At 41.8% G+C, this 23,473-nt stretch overlaps 1 protein-coding gene across 3 annotated transcripts in view; it reads right to left on the bottom strand.

Moving 5' to 3' along the window:
• Positions 1 to 11,610: 11,610 nt before the first annotated feature.
• PRTFDC1 (phosphoribosyl transferase domain containing 1) overlaps positions 11,611 to 23,473 on the bottom strand; it is a 48,545-nt gene continuing 36,682 nt past the window's right edge. Inside the window, exons 5-9 of one of the 3 annotated variants that reach the window (XM_065628179.1) lie at positions 17,578 to 17,595; positions 16,014 to 16,096; positions 15,563 to 15,609; positions 13,499 to 13,575; positions 11,611 to 12,875 (exon numbers count right to left, since the gene is read on the bottom strand). In XM_065628179.1, coding sequence (XP_065484251.1) covers positions 12,828 to 12,875; positions 13,499 to 13,575; positions 15,563 to 15,609; positions 16,014 to 16,096; positions 17,578 to 17,595 — 273 coding nt within the window. In that variant the 3' untranslated portion in view covers positions 11,611 to 12,827. Of the gene's footprint in view, positions 13,576 to 14,555; positions 15,610 to 16,013; positions 16,097 to 17,577; positions 17,596 to 23,473 lie in introns of those variants that run through there. The other 2 variants (XM_065628177.1, XM_065628178.1) reach the window with 2 other exon arrangements.

Here is a 23,473-nt window from a genome sequence, read left to right as displayed (position 1 = left end):
GATCAGTTAAGAGTCACATTTGCATTTCGACCTGACCATAATGAGGAGAACACAGTGCAGCTGCAGGTCTGGCAGTCCTGCGTGAACAGACCCTAAACAAGGCATGTTATTTAATTTCAGAATAAGAGAAACGGAGACTAAAACCATCTTTTGAAACCACCTAGTTCATCCCCTTCCAATTCCAACTGGGTTGTTCCCAGCGCTCTGGTTTTTAGTGATTTATCTGGTCTAATTTTAAATGACTCAAGAAATGGAGTTTTCCACCACTTCCCGTGGGAAATTATTCCATGGTCTGATAGACACGGCCAGGATATTTTCCTGATGTTCAACCTTCAGTGGTTTTCCTTTGTTCGGTTTAATCTCATTACTCCCAGTTATTCCCCATCAGTCAGTGCTAAGCACTCAGCCCCTCTCTTTTGTGTTTACACCTTCACAGTTGGATACAGTTATCTTTAGAAAAATCTCGTAGGCTTGATTATATCTTACTCACCTTTTCAAATGCAGAGATAAAAAAATATGAGCAAAGGATGGTACAAGTAAGTCTTAAAGGATGTTTTCCAAGACTCAGCCTACTTCCATTCACTAAACCCAGCTGAAACCTGCCCACGTTTTTTAGGATACAGTGACTCATGAACCCACACGAAAATACCACCTTTCCTACCTGTGTCAGAACTGCGGGAACATGTTATACGAGGTGGGAGTAACGCATGTGGGAAATCAAAATCAGGTTTCTATAATAAGAGGACACAGAAGCTAAAGAGTTGCAAGAAAACGTGTTTAGTGGAATGGCATTAAAAAAGATTACCCAAAATATCTCAATGTGGGTGCTGCACTAGCTCAGCTTAGGAAATACCAGACAGTAGCGTGGCAATTAATGCCAGAGAGACAAGTCAAAATTTTCACTTGGAAAGAATATGACAAATCTGAAGTAGAAGGGCTGGTGAATCATATGCATGGTGAAAGCTGCTGAAATGGTATTTATGGTGAGATCCTTCAGAGGCAAAGTACAGAGAGGGAGGAAAAGGTGGTTGAAAACAGCTATTTCTTAAATCCATAGCAAATGCTGAAAAGAGAATGAGGATCCTTTAACACCTTGTAAGAAAGATTAAAGACACGGAAGCTGAAATAGAATTGTGGAAGGCAAATGGAAGCATGAAGCATAACCTGAGCAAGTCTCTTGAAAGTAGGAGACAGATGAGAGAACAGAGCAGTATTATTAGCTGGTAATAAATCAATAGAGGCTTTTGTGGTACCCTTAAGAGATAACTGGGCTTTCCGGAAGCTTGGGAGGAAATGCAGCATCAATGGAACAGTCTGTTCCTTGTTAGCTTTCATCGTAAGGGAGAGAGAGATGCACTATTCCTTCTCCTTCACTCAAAAGCTCCTGTCTTTAAAATACCTGAGCTTTACAAGTAACAGTTCAAAATGTTTTTAAAGCGACAGTTTAGAATGAAAAACTCATCTTACCTCCGGTTTTGAACTTTATGGAAGTCATGAGCTGAGCACCCTGATTCGGAGGAGCACAAGTAGCAGAAGCCAAGCCAGGGAAGACCTAGGTCAGAACTGAAGAAGCAAACTACGAGCAATGGTTGCAGATGTGCTGCTCAAGGAGCAAACCCACAGCAAGGAGGAGGGAGCACCTGGACAGGCACCCGGAGTCAAGGACGGGTTTCCTAAGGGGGGAGAGACTCAAGTATCCTTGGGCAGCATCGCTCCCGGCAGCTGCAGGCGTGCTGTTTGCTCTTTCGCAGTGAATCACTGAGGAGGCAGCAAGAGAACATGACTTTTATCAGGGATAACGACTGTAACTCTGCGGCATTGACATTATCAAGGGCCACTCAGATAGCACGTGCACAAGCTCCGAGCTCTTGTCCTTTGCACACAATGAAAACATAAAGAACATTCAGATACGAAGTAGGACAAAACCCAAGTTGTTATGGGCTCAGGCACAGCTGCTCCCAGGACACTGAGTTGCCTTCCAGCCCGTCTGGGCTGCGAGGTGTGGAAGAAGGTTCTCTGGCATATATTCATGAGCTAAGTGTAAAGTTATTGTTGTTATGTGATGGGCTAGTGAGAGAAACTGGACGAACTCATCTGTAGGCAGCAGAATCTCCTTTTAGCCAGCTCAATTCAGAAAGCACTGAAGAGAGAGAGAAACCCTAGCCAGAGACCTCCAAGGTCAGAGATATATTTTGCAACATGTAAGACATTCAGATTTTGGATTTTTAGATGATTAAACCCTGTATCGTCTCTTGCCATAGATGACCTTTTGTAATGTATGTTTGAAAAATAGTTTTCTCTATGACCTCTTGCTTTTTTCTCCTTATGCTTTTTTTTTCTTATTGGACAGATTGTAAGGTTTGAGATGTTATGTTTTCAATTTGATTTTCTACAGCCTGGAACCAGCTGAAGTGCCTGGTGACTGGCCAGGGTTGCCAGCCCTCTGGTTCTCAGGCGGGAGTGAAGGAAGGCTGCAGAATGGCAAATAGGATCTCGGGTTGAACTTCTTGAAAAAGAAAGTAAAGCTGATAGAGAAGATGTAGGGGGATTTTAAGCACTGACTTAGGAGTTGTTAGGCTATGTCATTTTTATTTCTTCTGGAAAGTAATAGTACAAATATAAAAATATTGTGCAGGCCAATATCTAGTAATCTTTTTTAATTCTGCATTTTGTAGTGACTCCACCTAAGCCATTTGTCTGGATATTATTTGGCTGGGCTGTAGTGGTGTGGTATGCGACTTCACTTAGTTATCCATTTTAAGGATCAGCCTTCAACTCCAAAAGATAAGAGAAATGTCAGGACAGAAAGCAAGAATCTGTGATTCACAAGATGTCACATGCTTTGGTTTCTTGACTGAAATATCTGAAATGAGAACCACCTGCTCCTTGTAGTAATGCAGCATCTCTTATTGGAAATCAAACAGCTATTTCAGTAAAGTCTGGGGCGGAGGGGGAAGCGACAAGAAAGAAACTCTGCCAGAAGCTTCAGCAGCAGTCCTGTGAGACCAGAAAGGAAGTACAGCAGATCCGTCCGTCTGAGAGCCCAGCAGAAGGTTGCCAGTTCCAGCAAAATTAAGACAAAGCAGATATAAAACTACAACAACAGTTGAAGGAAGACAGTAAAAGAAATGCAGGGAGGGAAAAAGGGGCTGGTATTAGGAAAAGGCCAAGGTGCAGCAAGTGGAGTATGATCCAGCAGTTGATCTGCTGGGCAAGGGGTTGAGTAGCTAAACCCCAGCACAACCGGCTGGTGCTGTGACAAGCGCGTCCCCTCAAGCTGCTCCTGCTGAAGAGGACTCTTTGCCATGTGCAGTGCCACTGCCGCCTGTGAAAAAGCGTTAATGTTACAGCTCCTACAGCAGTTTGTTTTCATCTGTCATGGCCCACTCCCTAGCAGCTTGAAAGCAGAACTGATACGTATCTCTGAAATCAGGGCTGTAACCTCTCGATTTTCAAAACAGAAAATCCAAGATTGTCTGCTAGCCCACATCGCATATTTATGTTGTGGAAGCCAGCTTAGAAATGTCTGCAAAGGGCCAGCTTGTAACACTCTTATCTGAAGTAGCACTTTGCTCTTGGATGTCACTACACTTGGCCGTCCACTCGATTAGATGAACTTCCACATTTTTCAAGAGCGATTTGGAAATATGAATGATAGAAGGGAAGATGATATCCAGAAAGAAGAAATGGGTAAAATCTGGCCTCACGCAACATGCAGTGTTTGGGTGGGAAGTGCTGAAAGCATACAACTGTTGCTTTCGATTTTGATTGCAATAGAATTTAAAGGAACTGGTAGGACATGAAAGCTCAGATGGACCGGCCTGGCATAAACCGAGTGTGTGGTTAGTTTAAACATGTATCACTCTGACCTCTCGTAAATCAGGGTCAGGAAACAAGGAGAGGGCAGACGAGTGTTTGCGCTGTTGCTTGCTGCCTGGCTGTTCAAAGGAATGCTGGAAGAGTCTGCCAAGAATCTGGCTTTGTCAGGGGAGAAAAAAAAAATCTTGTTTTTTAAAAGACTGACAGATCTCTAGGGACAAAGGGGAGTGAGCTGGCGCACAGGTGAATACGACTAAAACCAGAAGCAGGACTTGTGGAAGTTTCTCCAGGTGTTGCAAGAAATTACAAGTATCAGGAGAGGCGCGAGGCCTCGGGCTGCCGTCCTGCGTGATGCTGCGAGTGGGGGAGCACAGAACGGGGGGCTGAGGTGCCTGTCGATTGCCATGCACCAGGAAAAGCAGATCAGCAAGCTCTGCCGTGGCCACGGAAACTCAGATGCGGCCCAGCCTGTGTCTTATGCTATTGTCACAGGCAGAAGGGCTCAAATGATGAAGGAGATTCCTCTAAAGCCAGTTGTTGTCACTTTAGGGCTGCCTTATTGTGCCATAAAATGTCACTGGAGCAAGAGAAAATAATTTCCTGGTTGCTTAAATAATTCAGCATATAAATGGGAGGGCTGCGATGCGCTATCAACACACACAAGGTGTATCAGAAGAAATAAGGCGAGTGGACTTGCTGCTGAAGGCACAAGGAAGAGCAAAAAGAGATGTAATTTGGGTGAGCAATCTGGATGCCACCTCTGAAATACACTGGGTGGAAGAGGGGAAAGTGAGCATCCTCAGTTAAAACCAGATTTATGAGGGTTCCCTTAACCGTAATTACTAAGGTCAGTCAAGTAGAGCTAATGAAGAACACTCAGTAGGCAATCAAGCAGGAAGCCTGTGACTGACCTAAAGCGCTGAACACAGTTCTGGTAGAGCTCTGGAAAAAACTGAGAATATGAGAAACAGAAAAATACCTTTTAGCTGAGACTTTGTTAAAAACAGGGATAAAAATACTGATTTTTATTTTGAGCTGGTTTTCTATGTCCATCTTTCCCCTAATGACTATTACTATAAGAATATTATACATGAGTAAGAACTACTTTTTGTCTTTCACAAAGCAATTAATGGTGACACATGAATGCTTAATTGCATATTTTAGAACTAACTTTTAGAGCAATTTTGGTATGATGACTTTGCATTGAATTAACTCATAAGAGTGATGGCAACTTCCCAGGATTTTTTGCCTTAGATGAACCTATAGACAAAAGATCAAACTGTAAATGCTTCTTTTCCTGGAATGGCTAAATAGAAGACTTTTGAAAATATGCTGACAAAGGGCTTTTGCAAAGTGTGTCAGGGCAGAGGAAAATTTTTTAAAAGCCAAAAGCTCTTCAAACCCTAAGTTCTTAAAAAGTTTTTTATAAGTTTGCAGCTCTTTTTCTGTTAGCTATTTTGTTATGGATAAATACAGTACTATCTGCTGGGACGCTACATTTCCCCGTATATCAAAACTGTCTGAAGGAGTGAAAGCAGCAGCTCCTTTCAACAGCAGCAGAGGACATTAGCCAGGCCTTGTTGCTTTAGTGTTTCAAGTATCTTGGTACTATAATTTTGATTAAACTTAAACATAGAAATCACCTACTTCCTTGATTTTCAAAATACTTCCCACCCACCCAATTATTTCACTTGGAGCCACGGGCTGACAAGGGAATGGTAAGTCAGGGATGGTATTTTTGGACTGTAAAATACACACTTACAGAGCAGTCTGGGGCCAAGAGCGAGAGCCGGCAGAGGATGAGGAAAACTGAATAAAGGCAGCACTGGTGGGCAGGGAAGGCAGCACAAACCCTCGGGAGAAGGGCAGGGATGTCTGAAGAAGTTCACTTGATGACATTTTTTATTTAGAGCTTGTTCTCAGTGAAAAACTAACTCCTACGTCTTTACAGTTAAACTGTGATCCCATCTGCTCTAACATGAGAGCTGAGCTCAGCAAAGATGAGGGCACCTCAGCAGGATGCTGGAGATGACATTAGTAGCTGCGTCACCGTCCTCCTCTGCCACGAGGACCTCCCAGTCCTGAGGAGCACTGTGCTTCTGGCGAGGCGCTTGGGCTGCTGTGCAAACAGGACAATGATGGTCCTGCTCGTTCTCCCAGCCCAGCCCTTCCAAAACCAGCAGGGTGGGACACCACTGTCCCTGTCCTGGCTCAGCTCAAGTCTGGTACCCCTTGGGCTTAGCTGATACCTCATACTTTTGTGGCCACTCCTGCAATACATACAATAATGGTACATGGTTTAGGGCTTTGGCTGGGCAAGGGTTTCTCTTGGCAAATGAAGGTGGAAGATGCAGAGGTTCTGCCTGCTCCGTCAGGACAATTGCTGTGTTGCAACGTGGATGAAACCGTGGCTTTAGGCAGAGCAGGTTTGGCCTTGAGGACCCCAAGGACGGATGCTGTGGGATTTATGAGCAGGTGAACTACACAGGAGAAAAAGCAGATGTGCTCAGTGTTGATTGTTATGATTCATAAACAAGATTTTATATTCTATTCTTTTTTTCTTACTAGAAATGGGACTTGCAAGTTTTAGTTATGAACTTTGGAAAGTCTACCTAATGGCTGAGAACAGCTATGATGTGCTTTTGTGTCCTCAGGTAATGGAGATTTACCTCAACAGCTGTGATTCCGCATTGGTGGATGAACGTTTGCTGAGTCTTACCACGAATTGCACACCTGCATTTCTGTGCTGTTTACCAATGTATTAAATGTTGTACCAAAACTTTGAATTCCCAGAGTTAATATTACAAGCATTCCTGGGTTTAGGCCAATGTCATTACACTAAATAAGGCCAAGGGACTGTTTGGAATAACATCCACATTGAAAATGATACTATTTTCATGCATATACCTATACTAACTAAAACCCATGGCTCTGCTCTTGCTAAGACTTACCAGGGGCTTAACCTGGGGCGTTATGTTCAGTTGTGCTCAGCTGGTCTGCGTTTCTCTGTAGGAATGAGGCCTGTACACCATGGTGTTAGTTATACAAATAGAGAGAACACACACTGCTTCAGTAGCTTCACATACAGTTTTCACAACCTATTTTGACTTCACAAAACGCTGTTGTCCCTCTGCATAAAACAATTTACATGTCTCAGAGACTGCTGAAGTTGAGACAGTCTAAACACAGGGATGGAAAATAACCCCAGAAAGTCCGCACCCAACCAAAGACTTCAGACCAGCCTGGGACAGTGCCATGACGTGCCTGGCCTTCCCTCCTGCACAGAAAATGTGTTCTCATTTTTTACTCCTGTTCTGTAAATAGATGGAACATAATCAGGAAAACACTTGCCTATCATTGGACTCCAGTTTGTGACCTGTGTGGGGAAAATATCAAAATATTTTGAGGCATATTTTGTCTGGGCTGCTGCAAGTTCTGGCTGAGGCCTGAGCTGGATAAATCTGCTTCTGTGCTTGTCTGGTACTGGAGCTAGAAACACTGCAGCTGAGCGGGATGGTCGTTGTGCCGATTTGGGTCTCAATAGCCAGATTCCTCCTCCAGCCGCAGCTGCTGCCTGAGCTCTGGGAGCAAAAGAAACCGGCTTGGGCGATGGTGGTACTTGGGGTCCTCTCTCTGTACCTCAAAAGCCAGCCAGCTGCTCCACGCTGATACTCCTGGACACAAATCAGGTGATTTCCTCTCCCGTTAAATTAGATGTTGGCTACTCTTCTTAACATCTCCCATGAAAGACCAGTAATGCCGCCCAGCAGTATCTCAGCAGTTCACTGGGTTTGTTTTCTCCGAGGGCTGCAAACCCAGCAGTGTTTGTGCCGTGTCTCCAGATCATCCTTCACCTCGCTCCCAGCACCTGCTGGGCTTATAAATCCGTTTCTGCCCAACGTGAACTGAGAGGAATTGGGAGAAATGGAAATAAAGATCTAAGGAATAAGTTAAAGCCTGAGATGGGAAAACCTAAAAACCTGAAGAAGTAAGATAGAGGGACTGTTAGTTGCAACACCGAGATCTGTTTAGGTGGAGTAACATAGGTATTTAATGTGGTTGTTTAAATTTTAGACACTGAGAGATTCAGGTTGACTTTACAGAGCTGAGACTGCCTCATACCCTGCTTAGGCAAAATAGTACTGGAAGCTTAAATTGGCTGTTTGTAGTTAAAAGCTTCAATGCAGTTAATAGCATCATGTTATTATGTGAAATGCCTTCTGGACGAAGATAAACTATTTCAGTTTATTATGGTTTTCTTTCCCATATGGCACAAATGGGCCCAGGACCAAACTGGCTCTCAGCGGAAAGCCTTCCATCTCCGCACTCATTCAGCAGGTCATATTTAACTGGTTTTAACATCCTTCCTGTACATTGACTGGTGGATCCATTCCAATCAACACTCTACAGTTAAAGTTTTTAATGACATTTCAGTTTTTACCCTCCTTGACTCTTGAGCTGCTCATGCTACTGTTGAATATTCCTTTGTATAATATCTGGTCTGCTTTTTGTCTCTCTGTGCTGGTGTTTATGCTGGGCTATTATTTCCAAAAGCTAAGTTTTGAGCATTCTCACCTCATTCCAAATTTCCCAAGAAAAAGCAGAAACTCCACTACAATAATGCCCATGAAAACTCAAACAAATAAATCAATTTAAAAACACTTGCGTGATTTGGAAAGACAAAGAGATATTCATGCCCACATCAAAGAATGACACAATTGTACTTGCCTTTCCTTTTTTCACTCTGGTACCTCCTGTTTTCATTCCAAGTTATATTATTGCATGTTTTCCCAGTGTGTCCAGATTACACAGGAAACATATTTTCAAAGGTACATAATCACTGAAGGATGCAGCTAGGCACCCACCCAAGCAGGTGAAATCTTATAAGATTTTCTTGGATGCTTAAGCACCTTCAAAAATCTGCCCCTGAAAGTGTCAGAACAAGGGCTTATCTTTCCTGGAAAACAACAGACACTTGCAAGTGTCATTAAAACAGACAGGGCTGACAAGAATTTGGTTAAAAATCATCAGGATAGAACACACCATAAAAAATGGGGTGTAACTGGAGAAAAGCAATCTGAAGAAATACTTCCAATAGGTTAGGAAAATAGAAAATTTCTAAGAAAAGGCACTTCAAGATAACTCTGTTTTCTGGCATTGCTTCGAAAACATCTTAGCGAAATTCCAATGGTTTTGTATGCAAATTCAATAGCTATGAAGGCATAAAATACCTCCTCCATCCATAGAGTTGTCCTTGTATAACCTCATAGCTTAACAGTGCTTTAATAAGAGGAGGACCAATGAATTTTGGAACATGCATAGTAATGATTTAATGTAATGAAATTTTGCATCATGATTAGAAATGAGATTTTCTTACCATTATCAGAGGCCAAACCACGCAGGTCTAAGAGAGACTGCTAGATCACAACATTATAAGTAATTTTTGTCTCTTTCTGCTACAGAAAATAAGGGGAATGCTTTCATGGCGCTCCTGAAACAAATGAAAGGTCAGCCTTTGAATGGTATCCAAACCTTTTCCTCTCTATGTACTACAAATAAATTGCTGTACTGCAAACTCCAGCAGTTCATTGCTCCGTGCAGCAGCAGAAGGAACAAGGCACAACAGCAAAGTATTTAACTGACTGAGTCTAAGTTTCTTCAGATTCACTTTGTGTTCCAAAACAACCACTGGCAACAGAGAAAAAAGTTCAGTCGCGGATACACGAGTGTGCACGTGAAGGGACAAAGAAATGAAGCACTATTGACAGAAAGGGAGGTGGGGTCAGCCAGTGCTTGGTAACAGCACAAACAAGTATCTGAACCACAGCTGCCAACCTTCGAGGGGCTTCCAGAGCCTTACCCAGAGCTGGTGTCTCCTTTTTCCCTTCTAAAAAATATTGCGTGTTCTCCATCTTTTCTGCAAAATAAATGACAGCCGTTCTCCAGCGTTAGCACTCCCTTACCTATTTTGGTTGTCTTTTCCCTCTCATCATTTATGGTAAGTGCAGAAAATTGCTCTTTCTTAACAAATAATTATCATTTCAACATCACAAAATAATCCCACATGATAGTTCATGCTTGCGACCAATCTTTTCTAGCTGACCACATGTTGTTGCAGAGTTTTCACTGCTCTGAATATCCCTGGCAACCCCAGCAGTTGTTCTCTTGTGGCACAAACACTCTTGGTTCAGGTCCTGGGATGTGGCTCACTTCCCAGAGGAAGGCGTGTAGCAATAAATGAATAATTGTGAAAGGTGTATGAAATTCGGATGATATTTTGGAACTGGACCAGATGTAAGCATGAATGAATTGAATAAAGCCTAAAGCCTGGTGGCTGCTAAACATTTATAAAACTGTAAACCAAAACACTGTCCATGTTAACTTGTATTAACAGGTGGGGAAAGGATGCTGGTGTTAAGAGTACATGAGAAGAAAAATTGAGATAAAAATGGATGCCTGCCAAATACATAAACACCGCATCCAGAAAAATAACGGATTGTAAAGAACATCCTCTCGTCTTCAGCAACTGCTGAACCGATTAAAAAAAAAATACATTACTTTGTTAGCCACAGGGCACAACCGCAACCAAGAAAATGTTTAGTGGCCTTTAGTTAAAGTACATTGTGACACAGGGAATCGGCACCATTGCTGAGCCAGGAGACAGCTGCAGAAAAAAAGTATGAGTCTTTTAAAAACAATCTGAACGCACTGAAGAAACTAGACCCAATATTAATCAGACATATATGCATAATTATCTGTTCCCTCAGTTACACTAATGATGTTCTGGAACCAGATTATTAAAGTAACTGAAAACTAATATGGCAGCTGAGGCATCTGGACATGCTCAGGTAGATAAAGATACAAAACTCCAACATGACTTTAGAAGAGAAATGCACCTCTTAGTCACAGCGTAGTTGCACATGGAAAATCACTAGTGAAATTTGTGTGGTGCATTTTCACGATGTTAAAAATATGATGTCAGGAGGAAATAAAATTAAAGAAACATTCCAGTTCTTGTTTTTATTTTTTCTATAACTCTGGTCTTTTCTATTAAGTATGTAGATTTTAATAATCTGAATCTTCCGATGAAACACCTTTAACACAGTCCGAATTATGTGCGTCTACAGTACTTCATATTTTCACACTAATTTCACACTAATTCACTTGTTACATTTTTGTTGCTGCTCCTGAAGGCTGATCACAGTAGCAAGGTGAATTGGATTGTGTCTTTTGAAGATGAGAGGAAAAAGAGGAAATAACCTAATGGATCTCCTGGACTAAGCCTAAGCCTAAGCCTAAGCCTGTCTGCATATGCAACGTGCCAATACTACTAAATCCATAGAAACCAGAAGCATTAAGAAAAACTTCAACACACTCACAAAAGAAAAAGTGATTAAACCCTTTTCACTAGCTTCTTCCAGGGGCTGTCTGGGTGTGCTTTCTTCTCTGTAACTGAAGAAAGTTATTCTATGAGGGAAAGCTTTGCAACAGAACTCCTTAAAAATATAGGTTAAAAGTAAAGAAGAGAGAGCTAAAGCTTTTCTCTAGCAACTACAATAATTCTTTGATCTTACTTCTTCATGCCATTAACATCATAGATTTTATGCAAATAACAATAGCTTATGAGCCACAGGATACAGACATCAGGTATGTTTAGATTACCAGTTAAATACATATTTTTTAAGAGCTTTTAGGGGATGTGCGAAATACACTGAAGCAGGAAAATAAACAACTGTGCAATGTAACAAGTGTTCTTACTGTGTCTTTATTAGTTCAAAGGAACCTGAAGCTCGTAACAGTCTGCCTCTTACAGTTCAGAGCAAAGCTATCCATGCACAGCTACTCACTTGGCGCTGTCTTCCCTCGGGAAGCTGCTGAGAACAGTTACACACAGTACAGAATTAAATTTTTCACACAACACAGCATGTGTGTTAAAAAACTTCTTCAAGCACAATGTATAAGGGAAGGAAGGAATCTCTAGAATCTATAGTATTCACGGGTTAACTTGTTTTCTATGTTTTCCTATACTTTTTTTCTTTTTTTTTTAATAGAAATCTTCTCCAACATTGTCAGATCAGTATTCTTAAAGATTACAAATGGTTACAAAAAGTCTCAGCTTAGATATGCTACAAAAATCACATCATAACTGAATCATCGTCTGACTAGCATTAAACTTTTGTGCTTAATGAGGTTTAATTAAGGATATAGGCACAGGAGAACACTATGTTAGTTCTGTTCCTTGTTTGTGTCCTACAGAAGTAAAAGGATACTGTGCAGAAATTGACATCTGCCTGGCATTGTTTTCTCTTGATTAAAATTCAGCACGTTAAACAGGTTAGGTCTACGGCTACATGACGTACCAAACCCAGGACACCTTCCAATTTCAGATCAGCAGTGTCTTGCAAAGGTTCATTTTGTACCAGCACTCTAATTCAGCACATTCCGAGAGTTAAAATTCTGCTCTGAAGAGGCAGTAATGAACTACTAGAAATGTACCATCGTACAACATACAGTTTCAGCTGAAACTTTCCGATTGTGGAATTAAATAAAAATAACGCTTTCAATTTGGCAGCAGCATATCTGACCAAGACTAAACGGATGCTGAAGTCAATAACATTTTGTAAAATAATCTTCAAGCACAGAATGGCACATTTGAATGATCTTAACACAACGCAGTGAAGTACATGTATTGCAATGGGTAGAATGATGGACTAAGGGCATTCACAATGAGACTGGAGGCAGAGAAATAATTAGTCAAAAGGCATCTTGTGCAGTAATTTTAATACTTAAAAAAAGGTAATAACTTCAAAAGCCATCTACTTCACATTTTAGGTAAGAGCTCTCACTTCTGTAAATATTAATCAGTATCTCTAGAGTAAACCCCTTACTGTACTGGGTTGAGAGAAACACAAGTCACTTGAACGGCTCTTCTGGGAGATGCTTGAGGGAGTGTAGTCAAATTTCTGCTTCGCTGAGCTTAACCATCTTCAGGTGATTATGTTACTACTTCAGACTCTGTATTTTGCTTTGCCATGATCATTGATAACACATATGTGCTGAAAAAAAACATAACACTGATTGCAGCACTGTAGTTGATTACATTATTAATTACTAATGAATACTTCAGCAATACTTTAACTTGACTGATCTAGCGATCTTGTAATTACCCCTTCCTTCTCAGACACCTGGGATTGAATTCTGATTTCACTTTCTAGCTGCAGAAAGTTTTTCCACGTGCAATTCCCAGTTTTGAGGTCTGCCCCTGGGAGCACGACGGGAAGCAGAGGCAAGGCTTGCCCTTTTTTCCATCGTTATCTCAGTGAGAACGGGGCAGGCAACATCGCAGCAAAAGTCCAAACCCGTCTGAACTGTAGCTGTGTGTCACTTTTCCTGCTGTCTCTGCACGTACTGCGAGTGGTGGACCTGGGAAGCCCCAGGCTCACGGGAGGTGGAAGCGTAGCAGAGTTTATGATTTCTGCTCCAAAGGGGAAGAGCTGGGAGGGAACTCCTGAGAAGTTACTCCTTTGCATTATCTGAGGCCTTGCAGGGAATTCTACACTCACTGAAAGGATCCCAACCATGACATCAAGGCCTCAGGGAGGACGCAAATAATAGGGTCTTTAAGGCATCCCAGGGAAGTAAACCAGTGATTTTTAAAATGTTTTTTGAAGAAACTTACGTTTAGATCTCTGAAGTGCTCATTGTAGTCTAAGGCATAACCTACCACAAATAAATCTGGAATTTCAAATCCGTAATCTGTATTGAGACAAATAAAGAACACCATCATTACAAGATGGATGGTTATCATATAGCCCTTAAATTCATGTGTTGGTTCTCTGACAAGCAAACTATAGATGTACATAGTCAGTTCAGGTTATGTTACTTTTGACTCTCAGACATCAAGGTCAGCAGCAGCCCCGTAGGCAGTTCCTGCTCTTAGACTATTTGTGACAGGCATGTGAACAGTCAGTGGAGAGTCGGAGAGCTGCGTACAATTATCAGCGGCACAAGAGACACGCTGCGGAAGGAAGCCAAAATCAGAGCTAAAAAATTCTGCCTATGTTTGGAAGCTCCATTGGTATGTGTGCGTGGTGACAACTGTCCGGTATCACACTAATGATGAAAAAACCCTACAATTTTAATTCAGAAGCAACTTTCACAAGTTTACATATTTTCTCCTGGGAGCAGCAAAAACTGTTTTGCATATTACACTACCAAAACATGTCAAATGCTTCTTAAATTAAAGACCCAGCCTTATGAAGACTCAGGAACATGCTTAACAAAGTACATGCATGCAGCATAGCTGAATCATACAGCTCACACCCTTCAGGCTAAGCACGGGTACGAATCTTTTTGCGTGTGACTTTTGTGCAGTATCATCACTACATAAAACAAGTTAGACTCTTTCCAAGTTGTTCACTAAGTAACCAGAGAAAAACACAAAAATAGGTCAGCATAAAAAGTTTCACAGGTATTTGATTAAGGAATTCATTCAATTGTAAAAAAAATGTGGGTAACAGACACTTTGGAATCACAAATTCAGGTAAGTGAGGAAACGACACACCACTGTCAGTGATTTTAGAGCGATCTCTGATGTTTTATAAATTTTTTAAATAAAATTAATCCCAGTATGAATAAACAAGGATAAAGCCTGTTTCCTTTTACAAGTTAACACATAAAAATATTAAGGTACCCTTCATGAAGTAATTTTATTATATTTTTTTATATGTTTATCATTAGTTAATTCACTCAAATATATACTTTAATGTACTGGATTAAATTCTAAATGTTAAAAATACCACTGTATAAAAAATTGTACAACAAAATGTTTGTGTCACAGTTCAGATTATGGGGCTAAAACCGCAGGGCCATGCCCAACATTGGGTAATTTTTGCCTCATGAAGTTTCCCTCTCTCCCACACCCCAAATCAAGACCCATCACGCTGCCTCCTGGTACTCACCTGCCTACCCTCCTTCCACCCTCCTCCCCAGCTCAGCTCACCAGAGCCCTCCTCAGCAGCAAATACCGGTTCACCTCTTCTAGAAGGAACTACTCTTTTAGTATTTAGCCACATACCTATTATTACATCATTTATTCTAATAAGACTAAAACATCAATAGTTTGGTATAGCTCCATTTGCGGCGCCATCATAGCAGAGTACAAACACCAATAATTGAGAGAGAAGCCGTACTGGTGTGACACAAACAGAGTAGCAGGAGGCAGTTTAAACAGCCCAATTTATCTTTTGCTTTTGGGGAGGTCGGTTTTCATTGTAATTTTTTACCCTTTGAAGAGCAATACTTTAAAGAAATAATTTAAAATGTTATTCTCTTATAAAAATGTAAAACTTGTGCATAACTAGGTCACAATAAAACACCTTTCATGTTCATATGGAATCCTGCAGCTCCTCCAAAGAGATGCAATGAGTAAGGAAAATGAAGAAATGGATTTTCCCTTCTATATTGTTTGCCAGAGACAGAAGATAAAACACCTAGTATGGATAAAATTAAACCCTTTCATAACTTCATTATAAAGTTAGCACTCTGCAGAAAACATCAGACTGTCAGAAGCTGGGCTATCCAAACCACAATTATACAAATCTTTCCACTGCATCCTATAGTCCCACTGAGAACTGATATTTCACGATGCTTCTAGCAGCCCATGGAGTGATACGAAAGGCAAGTGGTAGAATCATGGCAACTTCTTGTACTGTCAAGAACAGATCTTCGCAACAACACTTACAATCTGGTCTGTACCCATCAGGCCGAGATGTTCGTTTCACCAACAGACTGTAATTAAAAACAAAATAAACCCCATGTAAATCTAGATATTTACCTGAATAACATGCATAAAGACTACTCCCTTTATAAAAATACTTCTGAGCCATGTGAATCACTGTTCTCATTCTGCTTCTCCTCCCAACAACGTCCTGATGGCAGGGAAGAGCTGCGCGTGTTCCCCTTCAAAGTCCATCAGTCCTGGAATGGCTGAAGGGTCATTGCCACTGCAGAACAATACAAAAGCGTTTCCTCGCCTTCCCTCCTCCCTCCTTTTCGCGACCCAGGCAGCTCCTCTGCACAGCTCCCCGTGTGACACTGCGGCACCGAATTAAAGCAGGATCACGGATGGGAACCTTCACTGGAAAATATGTTGGGCTAGACTAATGACTACGTTTTGTGTTTGTTTTACTCACCTTGCCACTTTAATCATTTTTGGCTTGTATTTTTCTATATTATTAAGCAGAACCTTCATAGTTCTTCCAGTTCCAACAATATCCTTACAAAACATTAAAAAAAAAAAAGAAGTGAAAAACAAAGGAAAGCCGAGAAGAGGAAATCTGGACAATGACTGAGCAGTTCCACTTTACAGTTTTGTGGAAATGATGTGTTGTTCCCAGTGTATTGTAAGCCACATCCAAAAAAGGTTATAACTGAGCTCACACTCAGCAAATGCTTTCTACTCACAAATAATCGATTCAAGGACTGTCCACTTTCTCTTGAAAACAGCTGTGTTTCTAGCACTTGGGATGCAACATGGGACCGGGGATGACTTTACTGAGCACTGCACGGGTGCAGGGATCAGACTTGTCATATTATGCTCAAGACCACAGCAGGTTAGCACCTCTCCATGTCGGGGCTAAATTTGCCCTATTTGTTGTTTTATTGGTCCAGTACAAATGAGTGTTCTCCACAGCTACTGTACCCAACCCAACCCGAGAGAGATCAGTAGATACTTGGCTACAAAACTGCCCATGACACGGAGAGCATCTGTTGATCCTGAACTCTGTGGGTGTGGATTTTTCAGCAGCAACACCTTGTGTCTGCTCCCCAGCCATCTAACAGCATCAACAAAACTTGCTGTGCATGTTTTTCATTTCTGTTACAGCAGTTAGTATTGGCAAATATGGAGCTCCCAGCAGCTATCCAGGTAACCAGCCACCACTGTGGCTGATGACTTTTTTTCCTTCCTTTGCTAAGAAAAGACATTCCAACATTTATACATTTCCTTCATTACACCATCCAGCTTATTTCCGATACAAGCAGACTGGGCCTGAAACGCCAGTCAGGTCCTGACGTGCTCTCTAACCACCCCAGTTGCTTTTCCAGCATTTTAAAAGAGAATCACCTCCATTAATTAAGAGAGAATTTGCAGCACCAGTGAGGTGACACGTTTTTTCTCTGCAGATGAACACTGTTGATTTACATCAGCAACGTATCTGTGATGGGCGCTCCCCAGGGGACACTGCAGGACGCAATTGTAATGAGCAGGAGTGGCAGGGACTTGAGAGAATGACTGACATGCTAAACCAGTGAGTGAACAACCTGAAGCTGTGTGTAGGGCTGTAAGTAGGGCTATGCTACTACAGAAGCATGTGTAGGGCTGTGCTACTATTAATACTTCAAAGTCATGCCGCTGACAAGTGTGGGGCATCATTGCAGTTGATTCATTGTCCTCTAAGGAACAGAAAAACTTGCAGAACAGGAGCTGATAAACCACAGAAAGAACAAATCAAATGATGCAGAAGCAAAGACTCGTGAGTATCACAGGGCAGAGTACAAATTAGCACAGCAGCAATGTAGTTTGATCCGTCATGCAAAAAGTCTGAGAGATCATTAAGCAAATCAACCCCTCTCCCTCTTCACCACTTCCCAGCTAAAGAAATGTAAACACAGACGGGTTTTAGAAACTGAACACACAATCACAGCTTGTCTGTGTGACTTCATGTAAGCAAAATATGACATAAGTACCCAACTTACCTCCACAATTAGAACATTCTGAAAGAAACAAACAAAAATAAATACAATTACACAATATTAATAAATTACAATAAACAAATGTTAAAAAAAGTAGAATCATAGAATAGTTTGGTTTGGAAGAGACCTTCAAAGGTCATCTAGTCCAACCCCCTGCAATGAGCAGGGGCATCTTCAACTAGATCAGGTTGCTCAGAGCCCCGTCCAGCCTGGCCTGGAATGTTTCCAAGGATGGAGCATCTACCACCTCTCTGGGCAACCTGGGCCAGTGTTTTACAACCGTTGTCATAAAATGAAGATATAATAGATAAGTCCATGTGCACATGTACAACATGGTAGGACACGAGGAGTTTTCAGTTTCATTTCTGTGCTCTGAAAAAGAGCCAGCCATAAAAGCAAGCCCTGCAGTAAGGGACTACAACTTTATTCAGATCTGTCTAGATTGTCCTCTTTGTGCAAGAACAGACGTAGCTTTGAAAAATAAAATTAGATGGAAGAAATCCAAATGGGATGAGCTTTGCTTCATTCCAGTGTGTCTAGCCACGTACTACAGTGTACCTGTAGTTCGCTAAAATACTATTTCTAATGTTAAAATGAGACTACAGCAATAATACTCTGAAATAATTGCTCTTCCCCCTCCATAGCCCACCCCACCCTGCCCCAAAAACTCACAGTAAAGGATTAAAGACCAAGTTGTACCACCCATTCTCATACTGTGAAACACCCTCTTTCTCTTCAAATACTGCTGCTGAAGCCAGTGGTACTACTTGAAGAGGAGGAGAGTGGTCCAGTCAAGAGGACTGATGTCAAGCCCTAACACAGGCTGATCTTTTTGCTGAAATGGTTCATCACTGTTCCAGGAATCATGATATCTAAGGTGACTTCTGTTCTCCTATTACGAGCAATAATAAGAAATAATGTTCTTATTAGAATTAAAATCTATTTATTAGTGGGCATTATCATATGCCTGTTTAAAAGGATGGACTCCTACAATCTTGCATTAGGATCTACTTTCTGAGGTGAGGCCTGCAATAGCAGGAGGAAAGTTATTTCGGAAATACTGATATCTATCTATGTATACATCTTACATGCACGTGCACATTGTATGTCCCACAAAACCCTGAGACAGATAGTTTCATATTCATGCAGCATTCCTCAGATTAGCTTACATTCCCCTTCCTTTCCGTCAGGCTTGTTGGCCTTGCTACATACGTAAGGTGGAGACTGTCTAACTTCCTTTTCCACCACAGAATCCCAAGACTGAGAGTTCTGAGAAAGATTCAAAACACCATGGAGAAGGACTGTGTGAATGGAGCGTGCTCATGAACAGCACACTTCTGACAGCTTCATTAACTGATATATAAATATTTTTTTAATCTTCAAAACAGAAATCATTACTACAGATTATCCGTATTTATATTTATACTGCAGTTCCTCCTAACAACCGCAGTGCTTGGTAGGGAGAGCAGCATGCTTCATGCACCGACCACTGCAGAAACATGTTACCACACACTGTGTTATACCTGGATGCTTCTGAAATGGCAAAACACTTGGTAAAGGTGTGGAAGGAACTCCTGGTAGCAGTTCAGCAGATGTCAGCAATGGAGATATCGCTCAAGAAACCACTAATTTAGACTGAGCTCTAGTGGAATGTGTATTTATTAATATCTTGGAGGGTGGCTCTTTTTGGTGTTTTCATAACAGGTTTCACGGGTGGTTATCCTGCTTGGCACTCCTGATTTTCAACCTCTCAGCTGCTGACACAAACAACTCTGGATCTGAAAGACCTAGTCCTGTGGAGGTAAGAAGTCAAAGGCCTCTTAACAACAAAAGTCTCAAGATGCCCTGCCTCTAGAATTTCTTTCTTCAAGAAAGAATGGAAGTGTGTCAGTCCTCTGGATAAGATGAAGAGACGAAAAGCATGTTCAGGAGAAGTTTACGACAGGTGCATGGAGACACGTTTTCTTGAAGGAAGCCATCTGGATCCAAAAAGGTTTTGGCTCTCATCTGGCTTCCTGGGTTAAGTCATAACTAGGTAAAACACTCCCAAAGACCAGCCCAGGACGCCTGGCTCTGAGGCATACGCAAACCCCTTGATTCAGTCAGTGGACACCTAAAGATCATGTGCAGGAGTAATGGTTTAACCATCCCCCAGGGAATTTGCACAGCTGGTGATCTATGTAAATATTTATGTGTGTATATATACATACACACACGTACATATATGATATTGAGAGAGAGCAGAAGAGTTGGCAAGGGAAGAACCTCACCAGAACTAAAGACAGAAATTAATGCCTTTACTACCAACAAACAGTGCAGGATGACTGCGAGTGGCCCTGGGTAGGAGAGGCCGACCTGACACCACCAGCCTGACATCCCGACCCATTCTGCCAGTCATGCATCTCTTGCTGCTCTCCATACTGTTGACAAGAACTTCCCTACCAAAGGAAAGGCACAGCAGCTATGGCAGGAGATGGTTCATAGCACAACTGGCATGGCAGACAGTTGCCAAGTCCTGCATTAGCAGGCTGTGTCAGGGCGCAGCAAAGGCTGGTTGTTCCATAGCAAAGGGCAGCTGTGAGCTGAGGGCAGTAATGTGGCTGGCAGAGCAGAGGCCCCACAGAGCCCCAGCGAGGCGAGCGGGCAGACCTGGGACTTGTTCAACCAAGACTGCATATCGTCAAGTGAGTTCACGGTGACGAGGTCAAGCTGGGATGCCACTCCACAGGTTGGTACCAGGTCCAGTGAGAGTAACCATGATCGGACACAGCCCGCTGATCTCCAGGCAGGCCCATCGTCCAAGGTTAAACTGGGAAGTCAGGGTCTGGATCAACATCTGCAGTAATGTACAGGCATGACGGTAGCCGAGCTGGAGATCGGTACCCATACAGCATAGCTCAGGCATGGACCAAGAGCCCAGAGCTGAGCTGAACTGAGGCTCCTGTGCCCACAGCTGTGGGTAGGGGCCTCAAGTGACACAGGCCATGGCCATTGAGGCCTATCAGTGCACACAGGGCCATGAGAGATGGAGAGAAACACATAGTCCTGGGTCATTTTGATGACAGACAAATACATTTCTTTGCTACCACAGCTGTTTCAGCTATCCTATCATGAGCAGCAATAGGGATTCTCTTGCTTACTCACAAGTGGAAATCATAAAATTAGACAGAATGAGGGGTCTGCAGTCTCCCTGGCCAGGGACTTGGGATTAAACCAATATGGAGGTGCAGACCTTACTATTTAACTTGTGAGAAAAAAATCATAGACATTTAATAGAAAATGGGGCTGAGGAGACCATGAAAAGCCATCAAGACTATTCTGTTGGCCCAAAGAATCCACTTAAAACTATCCTTCGCGGATATCTGATTTACCTGTTCTTGAACATGATGAGGACTTCAGAACTTCCCCAGGCAATCAATGTGTCTCAGTGCATCATTATCTAAGAGCAAGAATGCAGTTGGAAAACTTCTGTTGCTATTTGGCCTGAAATTGTTTTTCAGTGGACATAGAAAAAGCTTTATTTTCTTCTCTTTTTAACTTCTTCTTCATTTAAAGAGAGATGTATTTCCTCAGTCTCCTCTTCTTCAGATTAAACAACCTCTATTTATTCAACATTTTCTCGCAAGTTATATTTTCCAGGTTCCTGTTCATTCTTTTGTTCTCCTCTGGAACCTGTTTGGTTGGTCAGAATCCTTCTCCAGTTGTGGTGTCCCAAACCAAAGAGAAGCCTTTTCAGTGTTGAGAAGAATAAAAGAACCACTTTGTATGCTTTACAAACAATCCTCCTTTCTATATGTTCCAGTACGACAGTTAAATCTTTTATAAAGGTATGCTGTTGTCTCATGTGCAACTTGTGATCCACCTATTGTCTCCAGTTCAGAACTGTTGCTTAGTCAGTCCTTCCTCACTCGTGTTTATTCAAGAGATTACTTCTATATAAACACAGAAATCAGTGTTCATCTTTGCTGTCATTACATGTCATTCTTTGAAGCAAATTCTTAAAATAAATTCTTAAGATCATAACACTATCTTGTAGTATTTTTCCAGGTAGTATCACCAGTATTAAATGCTAATTCCATCTTTTAAATCATGAATTAAATATTGTATAGTCCCTGAAGAGCATACTTTAATGCATCCAGTCTGCCAGCGAAGCATAATTAGCTGTTCCTTGAGAATAGCTTTCCAACCAGTTATACATCTGTCTAATAGAAATTTAATCTTGTCTACATTTCCTTATCACAAATGACTCATATGAAGAAGATTAACATGGATCCAGACATGCCCGAAGGGTTTGTCTGGTCACAAGAGTAATTGTCACCTGCACATGACTTCAGCTGAAGCGTGAGATCTCATATTTATTGACTAACTTGAGAAAGAAGGATATTGGCGAACTTGACATTGTCCAACCAGCATTCTGTTATTCTTTCTTCTTCTCCTCAGAGTCAAGGAGTCCAAGAGTTGCAACTGATATGCATTGGGAGATTGGGCCATTCAAAAGTCTCTTTAATCAGGCAGTTACCTAAGTCAGGAAACACAGATTCTGTTTTGTATTATGCACATTCCCATTATTTCCAAAACATTGATTTTTCTGCACTATGGAGAAATCCTGTACGTAAGGACTTTGTAGTGGAAAAGTCATGATAAAATATTTAGATATTAAAACATTTCATATCTATAAACAGACAGGTGTCCCGATTGCCAAGAGTGATACATTAATCCCTGTTTTGATCAGGCAGGGTTGCTGTGACTAAAGTCATTATGCTCAACTTCTGCTTACAACTGAAGGCATTCCAATGGTGTGCCATCCTCTGAGACCAGAGACCACCTCCTACAAAACTACCTGACATGCTGGGAAAAGGACCGTAATGCTGCCTATCCCCCACCTTTCTCCTGTTGAAGCAGGTTACTGATAGAAGGGTTCCAGAAAACGAATGGCATGGCATTGCTGGGCACCAGAGAAACAACCGCCAAGAAATGTTTTGATATACAGTATCCAAGAGTAGGTAGTGGTGATGTGTTACTAAAACTGGTTGAAATAGATTAGCTTATCCTTGAGCAGATGGATAGAAGAAGATAAAAGAAGAATGCAACGGACGCAACAAATCGGTACGTTATCGGTAATGTCACCATTATCCTCAATGCACATATGGCTGCATCTGGCATATCTTGGGAAACATCACAGCTATGTGCAAGACTTTATTCAGCTTCACCATGAAATCCACACCTGTGAGCTGGTGGGCTAGTGGTGAAACTCATCAGCTGGTGGTGCTATGGCAGTGCCTGATGGCTGGACAAGCAACAGGGAGCTGAAGGACACTGAAGAAAAGATCTTTTTTCAAGTGTATGTGTTTGAAGCTCCTGTAACACATAGATCAAGACTGTTTTGTCTTCCAGATGTATCTGAGGCAGCTGCAGAGGAGGAAAACACATGAAAAGAAAAGTAATCTGGCCTTCTGGCATGCACTTGATATTTTCTGCCTATTTTTGGAGCTTGGAGAACAGGAAATAAAAATATTTACTGACATGTTGACTAGCCTGAAGATAGTTTAATTGCTGAGTAGAGCCATCTTCACCAACACAATCTGTGAAGTACATCCAGAAATCTAATGATGGTGCTAATATCTTACAGCGAGACACAGAGAGCAGACAGTTTTTTAAAATGTGTTCTAGAACGATTTCTTATACTCCAGATAAAGAAGGGGCAGTGGCTCAACTCTCCAAGAGACTGGAACACCTTTCTACTGAGTTGCTGCAGGAGATCAGCAGCTTTCATTGCTGAAGGGTCAGAGGGATGGGTGGGAGCTGACAGGTCCGAGTGACTGTGATTCATTCTGTGTTTACAGCTGTTTCTACCAGGCAGCTGGCAGGAAGGCACCTGGGGCAATGCAGAATCATCGCA

This window comes from Caloenas nicobarica, chromosome 2, assembly GCF_036013445.1.
Source record: "Caloenas nicobarica isolate bCalNic1 chromosome 2, bCalNic1.hap1, whole genome shotgun sequence".
Lineage (NCBI taxonomy): Eukaryota > Metazoa > Chordata > Aves > Columbiformes > Columbidae > Caloenas > Caloenas nicobarica.
This window is presented reverse-complemented; position numbering and strand designations above follow the sequence as displayed.